This window comes from Gorilla gorilla, chromosome 11 (genome assembly GCF_029281585.2).
Source record: "Gorilla gorilla gorilla isolate KB3781 chromosome 11, NHGRI_mGorGor1-v2.1_pri, whole genome shotgun sequence".
NCBI classification, from domain to species: domain Eukaryota; kingdom Metazoa; phylum Chordata; class Mammalia; order Primates; family Hominidae; genus Gorilla; species Gorilla gorilla.
In genome coordinates this window covers 45,468,544-45,488,666 of record NC_073235.2, presented here as the reverse complement: position 1 = coordinate 45,488,666, position 20,123 = coordinate 45,468,544, and the positions used below count along the sequence as shown (strand labels likewise).

Sequence of the window (20,123 nt, the reverse complement as noted above, 5' to 3'; positions counted from 1 at the left end):
CTTATATCTTGCCACTACAACTAATAATTGATTACTTACTAAAAGTTGTGAAAGAATTTAGATTTGGTCTTGCAAACAACTTGAGCTGAAAAAGATTAGTTAAATACAAAGTACCTATGTGTATCCTGTATCCTAGCAATTCTGAAGTTTTCATAATTTTTTTTTTCTTTTTTTTTTTTTGAGACAGAGCTTCACTCTTGTTGCCCAGGCTGGAGTGCAATGGTGCGATCCTGGCTCACCACAACCTCCACCTCCCGGGTTCAAGTGATTCTCCTGCCTCAGCCTCCTGAGTAGCTGGGATTACAGGCATGTGCCACCACATCTGGCTAATTTTGTATTTTTAATAGAGATGGGGTTTCTCCATGTTGGTCAGGCTGGTCTTGAACTCCCAACCTCACGTGATCTGCCTGTCTCAAACTCTCAAAGTGCTGGGATTACAGGCGTGAGCCACTGCACCTAGCCATGAATTTTCTCCAGTGCTGTCTGACATGATTTTGAGGTCAATGCATCATTAATTACGTTAATATTTGGGGGAAGCTCATTAAGATATTATCCTATAGTTTACTTTTAATTTTTAATTATCTTGGTATTTGCCAATTACTCTGTTCCATGTTAAGAGAGTACGTGTGTGTGTGTGTGTGAGTGTGTATGTGTGTGGGTGTGAAATAAACTCTCTACTAGAAGAAACCAGGAATTTGTTTACAAAATGGGCATCAATAAAAATTGGCATCCCAATATTAATGGGATTGTTATTAAAATATCTGAATTATTAAGTGAAGCATACTTTATATAAAGAAAAGAATGTCATTAATTGTAAGTAAAATTGATAACTTGGCAATCCAAAACTCTTTATTCTTAAAATAATCTAATAAGGTTTACCCACCATAATTTCCAATAAAGTGGTAAGGAAAATATTATAGATACTAATACTTAATTTATATCTTAAAAAATCGGTATTAAGCACATAAGAAATACATTTCTCAATGACAGGATATGGCCCTCTCTCATGTTGACTTGTTCTAGGTAATGCTCAACAGTGGTCCCAAGATTATGAGTAACTCATGAAACTCCACAATATTGGTCACTTATGTGATTATTAGCAGCTATGTTCATTTTTGCTAGAAATTAACAGTTTATATCCTCTCAATTTATATCTTCTCATGTGAGAACTTTTTATTCCATTAATTTATTGTATGTTGGCAAATGGAAGTGAATAGAGTACATCTTTAATTTATTCAAAGTAATTCTGGGTTGAAAGAAGTAATTGTCCAAACAATGACTAGCGGCCTGGGAGCATCTTATGTGAAACCTAAAATTTATTCTGTATGATTCGACTAGTGACAAATTACACAAGCTGCAGGGTTTAAATGTCAAAGTCTGTGAGCCTTTTATCTCTATTAATGTAAAGTACACATTTAGATCTGAGGTCAAGCCTGATTAGACACATGCTTTTGTTATCTGTTTAAATATAAAGGAGTCTCAGAGAATAAAGTAACTTTCCCAAAGTCACATAGCCAGTAAACTGGAGAGTCTGAGATTTCACTGGAAATATTAGCCAGACTGTAAAGACCAAGCTCTTCCCATTTACCACATCCCTTTCTCCACTATCCTAGTCTAAACACAAAGAAAATGTTTGATACTTAGAGTAAGAGGGGACATGAAATATAGTCACGATTCCATTTTAACAAATAATTCTGGTCTTTAGCATGATTTTAATGGCACCCATGGGCGTGACATTTGGAATTGAAAATGATATACTAAATTTGTCACCCTTTTCCCATCCCATTGAAGAATATGGCAGAATCCAGTGGTATTAACAGAAAAATAGTTTGCTTGCCATATGGCTAGCCCTTGAAAAATGAAAATAAATACACATCTGAGTTATTCTCTATTTTAAGCAAAATGATCTAATAGTAACAGAAGTATAGGTCCTTCATGCTTTCTTGAAAGTTCCATTAAAATAATGACGATTTTAATAAACTTTTGAGGAAAATGAAGGAAAAAATCAATACTAAACAAAGCATGACGAATATTTCTTTCTTTCTCAAATACCTCTCTTGGCTTTATCATCCGCATACTTTCTTCAATGTTAAGTCCGTGAAGTTGTAGTTGTGACTCAATAGCATACTAAAAAGGAAAGATGATGTATTTATCAAATCAAGCTGAGAGCACAGAAGTACATTGAAATAACAAATAATAAAGTAAAAATAAGGGCATATTATTATATTAAATCCAAGGTGAAGGTTAAAACACCTAAACAAAATACACAACAGAGAAGAACCACTTAATAAAATTCACATATAGAATTCTGAACATTCTTTGAGATAGATGAAAACAGAGGGATCTCCTTGACTTAAGGAATTATAAGAGATTTTAGAATAAGAAATTAAATCATCTAATCTAAGTCAAAACCAGAATTTGCAAAATAAGCAAAATGAATAGTAGGGACTTGTCATCCTTGAACATAGGATATAGAAATGGCTTACCCTAGGAAGAGTAAGTTAGCTAAAAAAAAAAAGGCATTAAGAAGTTTACTTCATTAAGAGTACCAGATATGCATGTGGATAAGCCCCCACACCGACCTGGAATCTTTTGTAGATATTAGGATTTTTATCCATTTTAGTAAGATATTAGGGTTTTATTCCTTTTGACATAATTACTTGCCCTAAAATGACAAGGGCTAGAATAAAAGACAACAATAATATAGAGAAATAAAGTTTCTCTAACACCAAAACTAAAATATAAAATGTACATTTAAAATTAATTAATTAATTTATTTATTATTTACATTATAGAGACGAGGTCTCACTATATTGCCCAGGCTGTTCTCAAACTCCTGGGCTCAAGTGTTCCTCCTGCCTTGGTTTCCTGAAGTGTTGAGATAGCAGGAGTGAGCCACTGTTTCCAGCCTTACAATGTACTTTTATTTGTGTTTGTGTCTGAAACCATTAAATTTCTTATCAAGTAAGAATAAACATCTCATCATCAAGTAAAGTAATGTGACTTTTTTTAGTAAATCACAAGAAATATTTTTAATCTCTAATAAATAATATTTTGATAATAATGGGCCAACATTTATGGTAGCATGCTATGAAAACAAACTGGACAAATAAAAGTTTATATTCCTATTCTATTTAGCTAAAGGGTTAAGCACTGGGGTTTGTATTGATTTGATTCCATAAAATAAAAGAGCAAAAAGAATTAATAAAACATTTATAACTGCACTTGATTTACAGCAGTGGTTTGCTCAATGTCTTTAAAAAGACTAATAAATCAATGTTCCTATTCCATCTTCTCTTCCCTTAACACGTGTTTTACTTTAACAAAAGAAATAAAGCTATAATCTATTAAAAAATTTAATCAAAAGCATTTGACAGATCTTTTTATTGTAAGATTGCTTGGAAGAGCCTAGTGAGTAAACATTCAAGTCAGGCAAATGATACACTGCTCTAGGAAGAGTAGAAAGAACATAAATACAATTTGAAGAAGTCCTTACATGATCAGAAGGGAAGGCTTTGGCTTCTAGAAGAATTTTATATCGTTTTGGCGTAGGCTTAAAAAATGATAACTGCAATAAAATGGATTTATTGAGAAAGCATTAATACACAATTTATACATTTGTTCATTTTATGTCACACTTTCATTTTATAATCTCCAGTATTTTAAAGACATTAATTAACTCAACATCTTAAGTGTTTGTCAGGGCTACCTTTTCAATTAGCCATGTTTCCAGTGAATTGCAAAGAGAAAGAAGATATTGGCTCAATTTGCTTATCAATGAAACAGCAAACTCGGGGGAAAATGTGAATGTGATAACGAATCCTCAAACTTTACTTATATATTAATTGATGAAACTTAAAGTCTGGTGATTAACAACAAAAAAAAGCTGTTAATTGACAAATTATCTTCCCAAAGCATTTCATGGTAATTTTGATGGCATGACACTGAAATATTATGGTCTATGTATGTCTTATTTGTATTGATAGTAGCTCATTTGTTCAGTGAAGCTCTTTCATTTCTCCTCACAGTTCCTAGAGAGTGATATTGACAATAATAACAACGAAGATGATAGCTACTGTTAACTGAGTGTTGATCACTGGCCAGGGTACTAACGCAATTTTCACATATTATTACATTTAATTCTCATGCAGATCTTTGAGGTAGATATTATGTTTCTCATTTTTACAAAGGAAAATACTAAGACTTAGAGATGCCAAAAGCCTTTTTCAACCTCAAATAAGCATTATGTAATTTAGCTGGGAGTCAAATCCAGGAATATCTGAACTTGTAGACATGTTTCCAAAACATACTTGAAAAAATGAAGTCAAGATTCTTTAAAGCACTGGGCAGTCACCATTAACACAATATCCCAAATAGATAATAGATTTGACACTTTAAGGTAAAACTGTTTATTGAGTAAGATGTAAGAAGTACTTTAAACACATTAACTCATTTAAGGTAGTAGACCTCTTTTTAAAAATTTAATTCTCCAAGTCTTTTTTAACCTATATTAATATACAAAAGTATACTGATCCACTAACTCACTCTGCTGAAGCCATTAGAATATTGTCTTTCCAAAAAGGTCAGTGCTTTGCTAGCATTGTACATCACTGTTTTGTAGGCTTGCATGTAGTTTGCCTATTTACCCATTATGGCTCTTATTCTTTATTTTCCCAGACAAGAACTGTTCATTATTCTAAAGCTCTTCTCAAGAGTCAACTCTTCCATGATTAGGAAGAAGCTATTATATCATGGTCCAGCATTTCCTAGTAAAAATGAAAATAACCTCACAATTTATTTTTAAATAAGTAAACCCCCAGAAGCTCATGAATTAAAGATAGAAAAACATCAGATTCTGTAAATGAATGTGTTCTAAACATTAGTGGGAAAGAAAACTTACCATTAGAAGATGTAAATTTACAGTCAAAGCATTCATTAGGGCTATTTCTTTCTCATTGGCTCCTGTAAAATAAACATATCATAATTTAGATGTTTCTACTATGTCTAAAGATACTGAAAAAACAAAGTAGGAAGACTTCACTCAATCATTCTTAATGTCTTTAGAGATAAGGGCATATTTGATGTGTCATCACAAAGAAATGGAAGTTTTCCCACTTGACTCATTTTATCAAATGATATCTGGACTTAGATGCACACAGCTAGCTAAAATTAAATTTCTTTTATGATGTAGTAAATAACAACAAAATAATGAAGCATTTGCTTTTGCCTGTAAACTAAAAATGATATATCCTATTATCAGCTCAATTGTCAAATTCCCAAGGAGCATATTTTTGTGGTAAGTATATCTTCAAAGGAATCTAAAAAGATATTAAGGCCAATTACATGTTTAAAGTTCGTTGTTTCTAACATCAAATTAAAATACACCTTTTATAAAAGGAGGCAAACTTTGTGAATCATAACTCACTGTTATTACAGTGAAATATATAACAAGACAAAACAGCCGCATAGCAAATTATGACCCAAATAGCTCTGACATTTATTCATACACACTGAGATAAAAGATAACATAGACGTGTATTGTCTGATGAGAAAATATGCAAAAGTAAGATATCCACTACATAATTATTAATATAATCTGATCTAATTCCTGCTAACAAGGGTTTTGACACTAGAAACAGACCCAGAGACAGAGAATACATTGGTTACTTAAGAATTCAAAGCATAATCACAACAATAATAATACCTTCCATGTTTTGAGTCCTTATGATGTTTCTTCAAGGCAATTAGACCTGTGTAATAGAAATTACACTCCTTTACTGTCACTGAGAAAAATGAGATGTGTACCTTATCCAGAGGGATATTTCTGAGAGAGTCCCATTTTAAAAGAATAGACAGTACATAGAATAAATCTAATTGACAGATTCCAGGATAAGTTCACTAGAGGGGAGAAGCCATGTAAATAAGTATATAATTTAAGAATTTATATTTCAACATAGCCATTTAAGGAAGGGCTTGTATCTTTATTGGGTCAAGGAAAACTTCTTGTTGCATTTGCCACATAGATTTCTCCATTTAACAGACAAGGTTGATGAACAAGTGGTGGATGTTAAAAGATGTATCTCTGATCACTGTAAGGTGAATAATATCTAACGTCAAGGGGCAGTAAGAAAAATCTCACTGTATATTCCTAGAACTAAATAAAATTTGTCCTGGATATACTAAACAGATATGAATATAAGCTTATGTTGCATATAGTGACATATGCCTTCTTCTCCATGTTTCAAAGAGAAGATTTCTTTGAAATATGGTTTAAAAAATACTGCCATCTTCATTATATTTATTTCCCTACATTATTGTGGAGGCTAAAGCAACTCTATATTGGGTGTTAATCTGCCATGTTGACTTCTGGGTAACCCCTATTCTGGGAATGCCTTTAAGATTTCTATTTTAACTGCTGCTACCATAAATCCTGCCCTTAGGCAGATTCACATAGCATTCTTGCCTTTCCCTGAGAGGTTGACTTCAATCGTTACACATAATCCTTCCCTATGTTTTACATATAAGTCATATGCTGTGGGTAATGGTACGGGGGGATTCACTATCTAATCTTGTTGCCAGTTGCCAGGACATCATGACTTCTGTTTCTCACTCCCTATTAAATGTTTCTTTCTGAGAAACTGGATTTGTCAGTCTCTTTCTTGGGCCTTTCAGCTTCCTCCGGTTTGGGGGATAGGTCTGCATAAACCTGTCGACCACAGAACAATTATAGTGTGAATTTTTACTGCTATTTCTAAAACAAACACTATCTAAAGTAACTTGATCTTACTCTTGACTCCCTGTTATTTGCACACATCTTTTTGGAAAACCATTTATTTGAAAAAAAATGGCAGGGTGAGTGGAAGGAGGAAAGAAAAAGTAATATGAAGAAAAATACAGAATTAGTGGAAAGAGAAGCATTTTAAAGAATAAAGTGAGGAGAAAATAAAAGAAAAAATAATTATCACAAATAAAATCAAGGAACGGAAGAGGCAGGAAAAAGGAGGCTTTCTGTAGAAGCTCAGACATTCCATTTTTGCTTAAATATTATATTCTGATTAAAATGGATATAATGGTAGGCTGAGGCAGGAGGAATGCTTGAACCCAAGTGTTCAAGATGGGCCTGGGCAACATAGTGAGATTCTGTCTCTGCAAACAGTTTTTAAAAATTAGTCAGGTGTAGTGGCATGCTCCTATAGTTCCAGCTACTCTGGAGGCTGAGACAGGAAGAGTGCTTGAGGTTCCAGTGAACTATAAATCGCACCACTGCACTCCACACTCTAGCCTGGGTGACAGAGTGGAACCTGCATCTAAAAAAAAGCAAAAACAAAAACAAAGAAAGAAATAAGAAAACAAACAAACAAACAAAAACAAATAAAAAGAAACAGAAAAACATAAATGAAAAAAGAAAATTTGGATATAGGCTGGGCATGATGGTTTACATCTGTAATCCCAACACTTTGAGAGGCCCAGATAGCTGGATGGTTTGAGCTCAGGAGTTCAAGACCAGCCTGGGCAACATGGTGAGACCCTGTCTCTACTAAAAATACAAAAAACAGCTGGATGTGGTGGTGCATGCCTGTGTTCCCAGCTACTTGGAAGGCTGAGTTGGAGAATCGCTTGAGCCTGGGGAAGGTGGCGGGTCAGGAGAGGTAGCAGTGCACTCCAGCCAGGGTGACAGAGGGAGATTCTGTCTCAAAAAACAAAACAAACAAACAAAACACGATACAGATTCCTGGACATTTTGGTTCTCCAAACAATACAGTGTTCATTTTGAATCACCTAAAATTTTTCTGGCTTGGGAATGTGATGCACCTACACACGTTCCCCTCCAGATGTGCTGGGCAGAATTAAACTACACTTACACTTGGTATAGAGCTTCCCTCATTTCACTTTCAATGGCCTCCTCACACTTGGGCCAATTCTTTGTAAATAATCCCTTCCTGATTTGAACAATTTTTCTGTACACATATACAAACATTATTGTACAATGGACCACTTTAAATTAAACTTAACTGAGCACATCACAAAATGCAATCTTCATCTGCTACTGACCTTTGTCCAAGGACAGGGTTAGTCCAACATGCAAGAATGTGTACACTTATAACTGGGGGTGGTGCAAATAGTAAAGTTTCAAAACATTAACAGAAGTGTTTACTACAAATATGACCTAAAGGCACTAAAGAATTTAGTGTTCTTAACATCAAAGAGCTACAACAGACTGATTTTTAGTATACAGGCATACTTTGTTTCATTGCTTTTCACTTCATTGTTTTTTGTCTTATTTTGTCACTCAGGTTGGAGTACAGAGGCATGATCACAGCTCACTGCAAACTCTGCCTCCCAAGGTCAAACAATCCTTCTACCTCAGTTACACGACATCCAGCTAATTTTTTGTATTTTTGGTAGAGACAGAGTTTTACCATGTCCAGGCTGGTCTCAAACTCCTGAGCTTAGGCTATCTTCCTGCCTTGGCCTCCCAAAGCGCTGAAGGGATTATAGGCATAGGCCACCACACCTGGCCTTTTGTTTTTGTTTGTTAAACAAACTGTAGGTCTGTGGCAACCCTCCATCAACTGATCTTATCAGTGCCATTTTTCCAAAAGAATGTGCTCACCTCATGTCTCTGTATCACATTTTGATAATTCTTGCAATATTTCAAACTTTATTATTATTTCTGTGATCAATGATCTTTGATGTTAATACTGTAATTATTTTGGCATGCTACAAACCACATTCATATAAGACAGAGAACTTGATCAATAAATGTTGTGTGTTCTGACTGCTCCACTGATCAGCCCTTCCCCCATTTCTCTCCCACTTCTCCAGCCTCCCTGTTCCCTGAGACTCAACATTGAAAATAAGCCAATCAATAACCCTACTATGGCCTTTAGGTGTTCAAGTGAAAGGAAGTGTCACATGCCTGTCACTTTAAATCAAAAGCTGGACATGATTAAGCTTAGTGAGGCAGACATGTCAAAAGCCGAGGTAGGCTGAAAGCTTGGTCTCTTGTGCCAAACAGCCAAGTTGTAAATATAAAGAAAATGTTCTTGAAAGAAGTTAAAATTGCTACTTCAGTGAACACAACAATGATAAGAAAGACCAACAGCCTTGATATGGTTTGGCTGTGTCCCCACTCAAATCTCATCTTGAATTCCCATGTATTGTGGGAGGGACCTGGTGGGATGTAATCATGGGGGCAGGTTTTTCCTGTGCTGTCCTCCTGATAGTGAATAAGTCTCATGAGATCTGATGGTTTTAAAAATGGGAGTTTCCCTACACAAGCTCTCTCCTTGCCTCCTGCCATCCATGTAAGATGTGATTTGCTCCTCCTTGCCTTCTGCCATGATTGTGAGGCTTCCCCAGCCAGGTGGAACTGTGAGTTCTCTGGTAAACCTCTTTCATTTGTAAATTGCCCAGTCTCAGGTATGTCTTTATCAGCAGCATGAAAACAGACTAATACAGTAAATTAGTACCAGCAGAATGGGACATTGCTGAAAAGATATCCAAAAATGTGGAAGCAACTTTGGAACTGGGTAACATGCAGAGGTTGGAATGGTTTGGAGGGTTCACAACAAGACAGGAAAATGTGGGAAAGTTTGGAACTTCCTAGAAACTTGTCAAATGGCTTTGACCAAAATGCTGATAATGATATGGACAATGAAATCCAGGCTGAGGTAGTCTCAGATGGAGATGAGGAACTTGTTGGGAACTGGAGCAAAGGTGACTCTTGTTATGTTTTAGCAAAGAGACTGACGACATTCTGCCCCTGCCCTAGAAATTTGTGGAACTTTGAACTTGAGAGCGATTATTTAGGGTATCTGGCAGAAGAAACTTCTAAGCAGCAAAGCATTCAAGATGTGACTTGGGTACTGTTAAAGGCATTCCATTTGAAAAGAGAAACAGAGCATAAAAGTGTGGAAAATTTGCAGCCTGACAACACGATAGAAAAGAAAATCCAAATTTCTGAGAAGAAATTCAAGGTAGCTGCAGAAATTTGCATAAGTAACGAGGAGCAGAATGTTAATCCCCAAGACAATGGGGAAAATGTCTCCAGGGCATGTCAGAGGTCTTCATGGCAGCTCCTCCCATCACAAGCCCAGAGGGCTAGGAGGAAAAAGTGGTTTCATGGGTGGGACCCAGAGCCCACCTGCAGTGTGCAGACTAGGGACTTGGTGCCCTGAGTCCCAGCCACTCCAGCCATGGCTGAAAGGGGCCAAGGTACAGCTCAGTCCGTGGCTTCAAAGGGTGCAAGCCTCAAGCCTTGGCAGCTTCCACATGGTGTTGAGCTTGTGAGTGGACAGAAGTCAACGTTTGGGCACCTCTACCTAGATTTCAGAAGATGTATGGAAATGCCTAGATGTCCAGGCAGAAGTTTGCTGTAGAGGTGGGATCCTCATGGAGAACCTCTGCTAGGGCAGTGCAGAAGGGAAATGTGGGGTGGCAGCCCCCACACAGTGTCCCTACTGGGACACCACCTAGTGGAGCTGTGAGAAGAGGGCCACTGTCCTCCAGTCCCCAGAGTGGTAGATCCACTGACAGCTTGCACCATGCGCCCAGAAAAGCCACAGATACTCAACACCAGCCCATGAAGGCAGCTGGGAGTGAGGCTGTACCCTGCAAAGCCACAGGGGTGGAGCTGCCCAAGACCACATGGGAACCCACCTCTTGCATAGCATGACCCAGATGTGAGACATGGAATCAAAGATCATTTCAGAGCTTTAAGATTTGACTGCCCCACTGGATTTTGGACTTGCATGGGGCCTGTAGCCCCTTTGTTTTGGCCAATTTCTCCCATTTTGAACAGTTGTATTTACCCAGTGCCTGTACCTCCATTGTATTTAAGAAATAATTAACTTGCCATTTATCTTACAGGATCATAGGCAGAAGGGACCTTCCTTGTCTCAGATGAGACTTTGGACTGTGGACTTTTGAGTTAATGCTGAAATGAGTTAAGACTTTGGGGGACTGTTGGAAAGGCATGACTGGTTTTGAAATGTGAGAACATGAGATTTGGGAGGGGCCAAAGGTGGAATGATATGGTTTGGTTGTGTCCCCACCCGAATCTCATCTTTAATTCCCACATGTTGTGGGAGGGACCTGGTGGGAAGTAATTGAATCAAGAGGGCAGGTCTTTCCTGTGCTGTCCTCCTGATAGTAAATAAGTCTCATGAGATCTGATGGTTTAAAAAAGGGGAGTTTCCCTACACAAGCTATCTCTTTGCCTGTCGCCATCCACATAAGATGTGACTCTCTCCTCCTTACCTTCTGCCACTGTCATGAAGCTTCCCCAGCTATGTGCAACTATGAGTTCTCCATTAAACTTCTTTCCTTTGTAAATTGCCCAGTCTTGGGTATGTCTTCATCAGTGGCTAAAAACAGACTAATACAAGCCTTATTGCTGATATGGAGAAAGTTTGAGTGATCTGGTCAGATGATCAAACCAGCCCCAACATTCCATTAAGCCAAAGCCTAAACCAGAGCAAGGCCCCAATTCTCTTCAATTCTTTGAAGCCTGACAGAGGTGAGGAAGATGTAAAAGAAAAGTGTGAAATTAGCACAGGTTGGCTCATAAGGTTTAAGGAAAGAAACTTAGAAGTTCAAGGTGGACATAGGTCCCAGGAAGAGGAGTACATAGCATAGGAGCCAGGCAGTGGCCAGGGTGCAGCAGTGCCACTCCCTGCATAGGGTCCAGGTGCACTTGTGTATCATGAAATGCAGATCCTTTTATTGATGATTTCTTCGGTGGACACAATTATTAGATCTTAAACATCTGGTCATTTCAATTGAGAAAATAGAGGCAACTACTCTTTGTAAATAAAGAGGCATCCAGGCCTGACTTGGAGGACCCAATGATACAAGAAACTTTGAAGAGCAGTCTCTCAACAGGGCATCATGACAGCAGCAAACTGAACCCTGCTTTTTTCAGCCTATAGCTATACTGCCTTTCATGATGCCCATGGTATTTCTGTAGATGATGCCAGCAAAAGGGAGAAAGTCCATGGTTTTGCCCCAGGTTTCTTATAAACTTACATATAATTATAGCACACAGCATTATCAGCAGAAATGCAAACTGTAATCATTGCCAAAGAGTATATTACTAGGGGAAGGAGTAATTGCTTCTTCAATCTTCTTTGGAATAATCCCTCATTTGGGCCCAAATGAAGTATGCCCAGGATAATCTTTAGATGAAAAAAACCTGACCTATCATCTTTCTCAACCAAGTCAATGGAATGAATGTTTTTGCATTCCAAAGTTTTGGGCCCATTCAAGGGATCAAGGTAATGAGCAAGAAAGGCAATGTCATGGACCATCTCAGAAGAGCTGGGAAAAAGGCTGTTAAAGAAACAGCAATATCCAGGGAAGCGCTGTTTGGGACATTAGCTTTCATTCCGATGTCTTCAACTATTTTTTAAAAAGACACAGTACAGTAAGCTTGAAGAGGAAATCCCATCTGCAACAGAAAAAATGGAATGCTTCTATGACATAGGTGTGTAGTGGTGAGTTTTAAGTGAATTTGTCTGGTTCCTACTTGAAAATCTTCCTCTCTCAAGGTTTCAGTTTAGAGAACTCCACTGAAGTTTTCTTGGGAACCTCAGAGGTGTCTGCATTAGCAAGATGACTTAAGATTACACATACTGAGGTCATTTCCAGGTTGATTGTGTTGGGGGTCTGTAAGGGTGGCTGAAAAAAGCAACAAAAGGATATACTGTTTGACATTACTCACAGGAGTTGCTTGGGGAAGGGTGAGGTGAGAATCAGCCCACAAAAGGGTACCATGAAATTACTAATAAACTTGTCTCAAGTTGGCTATTTGAAATACAAAAAGTACAAGGTGAAACAGTTAAGTGCTGATGGAGAATCTGCAGCAAGTTACCCAGAAAATCAAGCTAAGATCATTGATGCAGGCTTCACTAAACAACGGATTTTCAGTATAGATGAATGAGTCCTCTATTAGAAGAAGATGCTATCTAGGACTTTATGGCTAGAAAGGAGGTCTCAGCTACAAACCTTCAAGGGACAGGCAGAATCTTATTTGGGATTAACGTAGCTAATGACTTTAAGTTTAGGCCAATATTTATTTACCATTCAAAAAATCCTAGGGCTCTTAAGAATTATGCTAAATCTACTCTTCCTGTGCTTTATAAGTGAAACGACAAAGCCTGGATGACAGCCCACCTATTTACAGCATGGTTTGCTGACTATGTTAAGCTCACTGTTGAGACCTAATGCTCAGAAAAAAAAATATTTTCAAAACATTTAGTGCTTATTGACAATGCACATAGTCGCCCAAGAGCTCTGATGGAGATGTACAAGGATATTAAACTTTTCAAGTTTGCTAACACAATATCCATTCTGCAGTCCATGGATCATGGAGTAATTTTGACTTTCAAGTAGCATTCTTTAAGAATAAAATTTGGCAGCTGGGCAGGGTAATCCCAGCACTTTGGGAGGCCTAGGCAGGTGGATTGGTTGAGCTCAGGAGTTTGAGACCAGCCTGAGCAAAATGGTGAAACCCCATTTTTACCAATCATACAAAAATTAGCCAGGCATGGTCGCTTGTACCTGTGGTCCCAGGTACTCGGGGGAACCTGAGGCCAGAGAATTGCCGGAGCCCAGGAAATCAAGGCTGCAGTGAGCTGATTGCACCACTGTATTCCAGCCTGTGTGACAGAGCAAGACTCTGTCTCAAAAATAAAAAATAAAAATAAAAAACAAAATACAACAATTAAAGTTAAAAATTTGGAAAAAAGGCCAGGTGTGGGGTGGCTTATGCCTGTCATCCTAGCACTTTGGGAGGCCACAGTGGGTGGATCACCCAAGGTCAGGAGTTTGGGACCAGCCTGGTCAACATGGTGAAACCCCACCTCTACTAAAATTATAAAAATTAGCCAGGGATGGTGGTGCATGCCTGTAATCCCAGCTACTCGGGAGTTTGAGACAGGAGAATCACTTGAACCTGGGAGGCAGAGGTTGCAGTGAGCCGAGATTGTGCCACGGCACTCCAGCCTGAGCGATAGAGACTGCTTTTCCAAAAAAAAAAAAATTAAATAGAATTAAAAAAAGCATTTTGTGAGGATATTGTTGCCACAGATAGTGATACCTCTGATGGATCTGTGCAAAGTCAGTTGAAAACCTTCTGGAAAGGATCTACCATTCTAGATGCCACTAAGAACATTCATGATTATTGGGAGGAGGTCAAAATATCAACATGAACAGGAACTGGGGAGAAGTTTATTCCAACCCTCATGGATGACTGATAGGCTCAAGGCTTCAGGTGGAGGAAATAATTGCAGATGTAGTGGAATAGCAAGAGAACTAGAATTAGAAGTGGAGCCTGAAGATGTGACTGAATTGTTGCAATCTCATAATAAAACTTCAACAGATGAGGGGTTGCCTCTTACGAAAGTGCAAAGAAAAATGGTTAAGATTTTGAAGATGGTGAAGATGCTGTGAACATTGTTGAAGTGACAACAAAGGATTAAAATGTTTCATTAACTTAATTGATAAAGCAGTGGCAGGATTTCAGAGGACTGTTCAAATTTTGAAAGTTCTACTGTGAGTAAAATACTATCAAATAGCATCACAAGCTACAGAGATTTCTTCCATGAAAGGAAGACTCAATTAACATGGCAAACGTGATTGCTATCTTATTTTAAGAAATTGCCACAGCCACTCCAGCATTCAGGTAACACCATCCCAATTGGTCAGCAGCCATTAATATAGAGGCAAGACACCCCACATCAGCAAAAAGATTACAGCTCACTGAAGGTTCAGATGATTGTTAGCATTTTTTAGCAATAAAGTATTTTTTTAATTAAGGTATCCACATTGCTTTTTAGATGCAATGCTATTGCATACTTAATAGACTACAGTATACTGTAAACATAACTTTTACATGTACTGTTTAACCAAAAATTTGTGTGATTCACTTGATTACAATATTTGCGTTACTGCAGCAACCTGGAACCAAGCCACAATATCTTTGAGGTATGTCTGTATTTTCAAAAGATTATTTACCTAATTGGCCTATCTTTTTTGGTTCAAATTAGATTTCTGAAACCAATATTGTCCTAAGATGTTTCAATATCATCATTTCACTAACAATCTTTTTTTTTAAAAGTTAACCAAAGTTTATTCAAGTTGTTTTTCTTCATTCCTTTACTTTTTCCTAATTATTTTGAATTAATGTGGAAACATCAAGAGCTCCAGTTATGTTGGGGCAAAATTTTTAAAATGCTTCTGGAGAGCTTAGCAGGTTTTGAAAGGATCTTTACTTTATCAGATCATCTATGACTCACTGCAATAAATGTCAAGATTTAAATCACTTCTGAGATGAGTGTGAGCCAGTGCTCTAATCCAGAGTGCTTCTCTGCTTATTTATTCCTTGTTTATTTATTTATTGAACATCATATTTTTGCTTTACCAGAAGATAAAACTTAGTTAAATGCAAACAACTGCATTCTGGTCTCAAAGATCAGCAAGCTAATGTTTATGGATCCCTCAAGTATTTCAGCACCTCTAATTATGTGACTTGTATTATTTCAGCATGCATAGCAACTCAATAAGGTACCTACTCTAATTCTCTTCATTTCATAACGAGGAAACTGATGTGCAAAGAGATGAACTAACTGACCAAAAGTCTTGTAGAAGAAAAATAAAATAAGAATGTTCTTTCAGGGTTAAAGCATTGTTTACAGAAAATACTCTGTGTATTTGACTTGAGACTGAGGATCTTAACCAACTTCCCTCTGTGTCTTTTGAATCCTAACATAATTTCAAATCTCTTGCAAAGTGGGGATGACAAGGCCCCAAGCTGTTTACCATTGGATAAGAGGGTTCATTACGGGTCTCATAACTGCCATACCATGTTCTGTATATTTTATTAAGCAGATGCAAATGTTATTGTGGCTTTGGCTGTAAGGTTTGTAATTAGGCTAAGTCCAAGAACTTTACATTCCATTTTTCAAGTAACAAATTTCAGCAGCCTTTAGAGGTGGCTGGTACATGACTGAGGGTCTGCAGCTGTGGGGGGATAGCTTCCAGGGATTATTGCTTCTCTGAGGGTCAGCCACAGATTTCATAAAGCAAATTTATGTTCACATTACACCATTTTTATAACCTTGAACGCATGTAGCTAACCCTGTGTGATTTTTATCTATCCAGGGAGAAGTAAGCTTAATAATAATATTAATAATATTCTTCAGCAATTTTATTTCTACCATCTTGATAATATGACATTAATTATAAGGGAAAGTTATTCCATGTTTTGAAGAATTATTGGTTCTCTATAAAATGTTTCATTAATAGTTTTTCTTCTCATCTGAAATTGAATTTTTTATACTTCTATGAATAAATATGGTTGTTTATTATTTCTTTCTCTTCTCTATCCACACTATCAATTTGTACACATAATAATTTTTATTATCCTCTTGGTAACTTCTTTTTAAAATTTTTTATGGTAAATTAAAGGCTGTGGTTTTAAGAACCTGGAAGACTCAATCATGACCCAAAATATACAACTTGTCTGTTTGCTCATGGCACATTTAGACAACCTGGTGTTACAGTAGGTAGTCAGGCAGACATGAGCAGGGCAGGCATCTCCCTCCCATCACCAGGAATGTCAGGTGATGGTCAGGCAGTTGTTAATTGTCTCTCTAAAATAATAATTGGTTGCAGCCAGTGCCAGGGAAAGACAGTCTCCCAAAAGATAGAAAAAAACCTGAAACTGGTGATCAGCAGTTTCCTAATATCTCAGGATTTGGGTGAGTGGGCTCAAGCATGTACATTAAGAGGCAAAATGGCCAAGTTTTAATGTCTCTTATGTGACCTTCTAGGGACATTCAGCTGGTAAGGGAAGAATGCCTCAAGTGAGCATGCACATATCTCCAGTAAACGCACTGCACATGCAGCCCCTCCCAAGTGCTACCAGGCCAATGTGCATGAGGACAGCCCATCCCAAGGGAAGAATCAGGGGAGAAGGGACACAAGCCTCCAGAAGCATGCCAAAATACAAAACCCAAAGTCAAAGGTCAAACCATGCACTTGATCTCTCAAGTTGCCCACTTGGCCCTTTCAAGCGTACTTTACTTCTTTTCATTCCTGCTCTAAAACTTTTTAATAAACTTTCACTCCTGCTCTAAAATTTGCCTTGATCTCTCCTGCCTTACACCCCTCAGTTGAATTATTTCTTCTAAAGAGGCAAAAACCGAGGTTGCTGCAGACCCATATGGATTTGCTGCTAGTAACCCTAGCAAGTAGAAAAAATAAATTTGGCCTTTGCTACTCTTTACTGCAGTTACTACACAATTATTTTAATTATTTCATCATTTAAACCACACTTACTTCCAAAGAGGGTTTCAGATAAATTGTAATACAAAACTATTTGAGGAAGAATGATAGAAAGTAGCAACACAATAAATGCAGATGAGAAACAAATTAGAATTTATTAAATATTTTTGTTACTTCAAACTTGATCAAATTTTTCTCAGAACTTCTTAGTAACCAAGGCAAAACGGGAAGCTGCATGGGGTTTGCAAACAAAATGAACACACACACAAAAACACATTCTAAAAGAGTCTATCTGAGTGAAGTTACACATTTTTCTTTTTTTTTCTTTTTTTTTTTTTTTTTCTGTCACCCAGGATGTAGTGCAGCAGCATGATCATGGCTCACTGTAGCCTCAAACTCCCAGGTTCCAGCAACTCTCTCACCTCAGCCTTTTGAATAGCTGGGACTACAGGCATGTACCACCATGCCTGGGTAATTTTTGTATATCTGCATTTCTTGCAGAGGTGGAGTTTCACCATGTTGCCCAGACTGGTCTTGAACTCCTGGGCTCAAGCAATTCTCCTTCCTTACCTTCCCAAAGTGTTGGGATTACAGGCGTGAGCCACTGTGCCTTGTTTATTCATTTTTTCAATTTGACTTAAGTAAGGACCATTTCTCTGACTAATATGTATTTAATTTTGGAAGCTAAAAAATTTCGGAGCTAATAGTATGATCTGAAAGACCAAAACAGATGCTCCTTTATTGATAAAGATGGATCCAATGGTTTAGGAAACTAAATTACCTACGGGTCAGGTCATGGGTTCAGGGCCCATCCAGCATGGCAAATCTCTTAAATTCCTGTGGCTCTAAACTCCCTAACCATAGGAGCTATCACACCCTTCCTAACTCTGATTTACAACCCAGACCACTGAAAAGACTTCAAATAAAATGTGACAATGCATTTGTCATATAAGGTTTGAGGCTTTGGGAAAGTTATAAATATTTTCTTTATGAAGTTTCAGGTCCACAAAACTCACTTTGCCCATTTTAAGAAATAATTGTTATCTTCTATATCCCACATTATATTTTGGGACCAAACACATCTAATTTAACTAATGCAGCATTCAAAGACAAAAATGTAGAAAACTAAATGAATTTTGTCCCATAGATGTGTTGTAACAAGAAATATTTGGTTTTTGTTCTCAGTTCAGGGTACAGGGCTCCTAAAACCCTTGGATATTCCAAGTGGTAAAAGTATTTTTTGTTATTCGTAACAAGCTCCCTTAGATCACAGGAGAGTTGATGCTAATGAAGTGACTTAAGTTGGGGCCCTGAGAGACGTCTCACGATGGGGGGCTGCCCATCAAAAAGACCAAGTGATCAGAGGGAGTAGAGGTGAAACTTTTAGCTCTACCCACTGACCTCCCAGAGGGAGAGGAGGGCTGGGATTGAGCTTTATAAAAACAGTAAGACTCAAAGAGGTTCTGGGCTGATGAACACATTTAAGTACCAAAAGAGTGGCAGGCTCAGAGAAGGCATGGAAGCTCCCTCATTTCCATGCCCTATGCATCTCTTCCATTGGCTGTTTCTGAGTTGTATCTTTATAGTAAACTGGCAAACATAAAGTAAAGTGAAAGTAAAGTTCTGAAATTGCTCTAGCAAATTATAGAGCCTGCAAAGGGCACTGTGGAAATCCCTGAATTTACAGCTGGTGCGTCTAAAGTAAGGGTGGTTTCTAGGATTTTTGACTGGCATCTGAAGTGGTGGCAGTCTTGTGGGCCAGAATATAAATTATATTACTGTGTGATTTTTCAAAGACAGGCAGAAAACCCCTACAGCTATGGTTGACGAATTTTCTTTTAAAAATTTAAAGTAAGCTTAATCCCTTTAGTTTTCTAAACAAGACTGAATATGTATAGTCTTTCTCTTATTTTTAGTTTTTCCTTAGTAACAATAATGAAAGGTGACAGGTTTGAAATTTCAGTGATCTTTATGTGTCATACATGTATTTATGTGTCAACAAGGCTCTTGGACATTTAATAAGTTGCAATAGAGCTGTAAACTTTCAAATGGTCAAAGGACATCTTTTTGCAGGATTTATTGGCTTCATAAATAAATCTCATTGAATAATATCACTTTACCACTTCCCTGGCTTGTATATAAACATTCTAACTTCTCTTTAGAGGATGATAAATATTAAGAACAAAATAACAGGATTAGAATGCAGTTTATGTTCTGAAAGCAAACTGAATAAAGTGAAAAAAAATTCACAGCTAAGAGAAGCACATATTCTCTGGTCAAATTAAATGCAAATTCTTTTTCCAGTTTTTTTGTTTACATATTAGAATATTTGAATGTCTAGAATTGGCTTCTAACAAACGAACACAAATGAAGGATTTATTACACAAACACTTCGCACACTTTTAAATGCAATTCAGGATTGTTCAGAGAATTCTCTCCATCAGAATATGCACTGCTCTAGGTAATTCTGACAGCCTGATCAAGTGCACTGTGTTTTGAGAATCTACTGGTGTGGGAGGAGATTCTTGGTTTTGGCCTTTACTGGATCTGGCTGTCAAAGATTCTGGCCCTGGGTTCCAGACTTAAGCATCCAGGGCTGCCCAGATTAGCCCTGGGGCTTCTTGGTAAAGTCTTTGACTCAAGTCCTACACTGAGCCTGACTCCACGTGAGCTGCCCTCAAAATACTACTTTCTGATTTCTGACTGTTCCTTTCTTCAATAATGGTTGTAAATTCCTGGTCTATGCAGATTTCTATTTACTTATTTTTAACTGTTGCTATATGTTTGTTAATTTTTTTTTTCAATCACTTCTCGGTATTTGTCATAGAATGGAG

The 20,123-nt window shown here is 37.5% G+C and overlaps 1 protein-coding gene across 6 annotated transcripts in view; it reads right to left on the bottom strand.

The window, feature by feature from the left end:
• KYNU (kynureninase) overlaps nt 1–20,123 on the bottom strand; it is a 288,310-nt gene that overhangs the window by 76,461 nt on the left and 191,726 nt on the right. For all 6 annotated transcript variants that reach the window (XM_055380094.1, XM_063694804.1, XM_063694806.1 and 3 more), the window contains 3 exons: nt 4,901–4,962; nt 3,497–3,568; nt 2,053–2,127 (listed from right to left, as the gene is read on the bottom strand). In XM_055380094.1, coding sequence (XP_055236069.1) covers nt 2,053–2,127; nt 3,497–3,568; nt 4,901–4,962 — 209 coding nt within the window. The remainder of the gene's footprint in view (nt 1–2,052; nt 2,128–3,496; nt 3,569–4,900; nt 4,963–20,123) is intronic.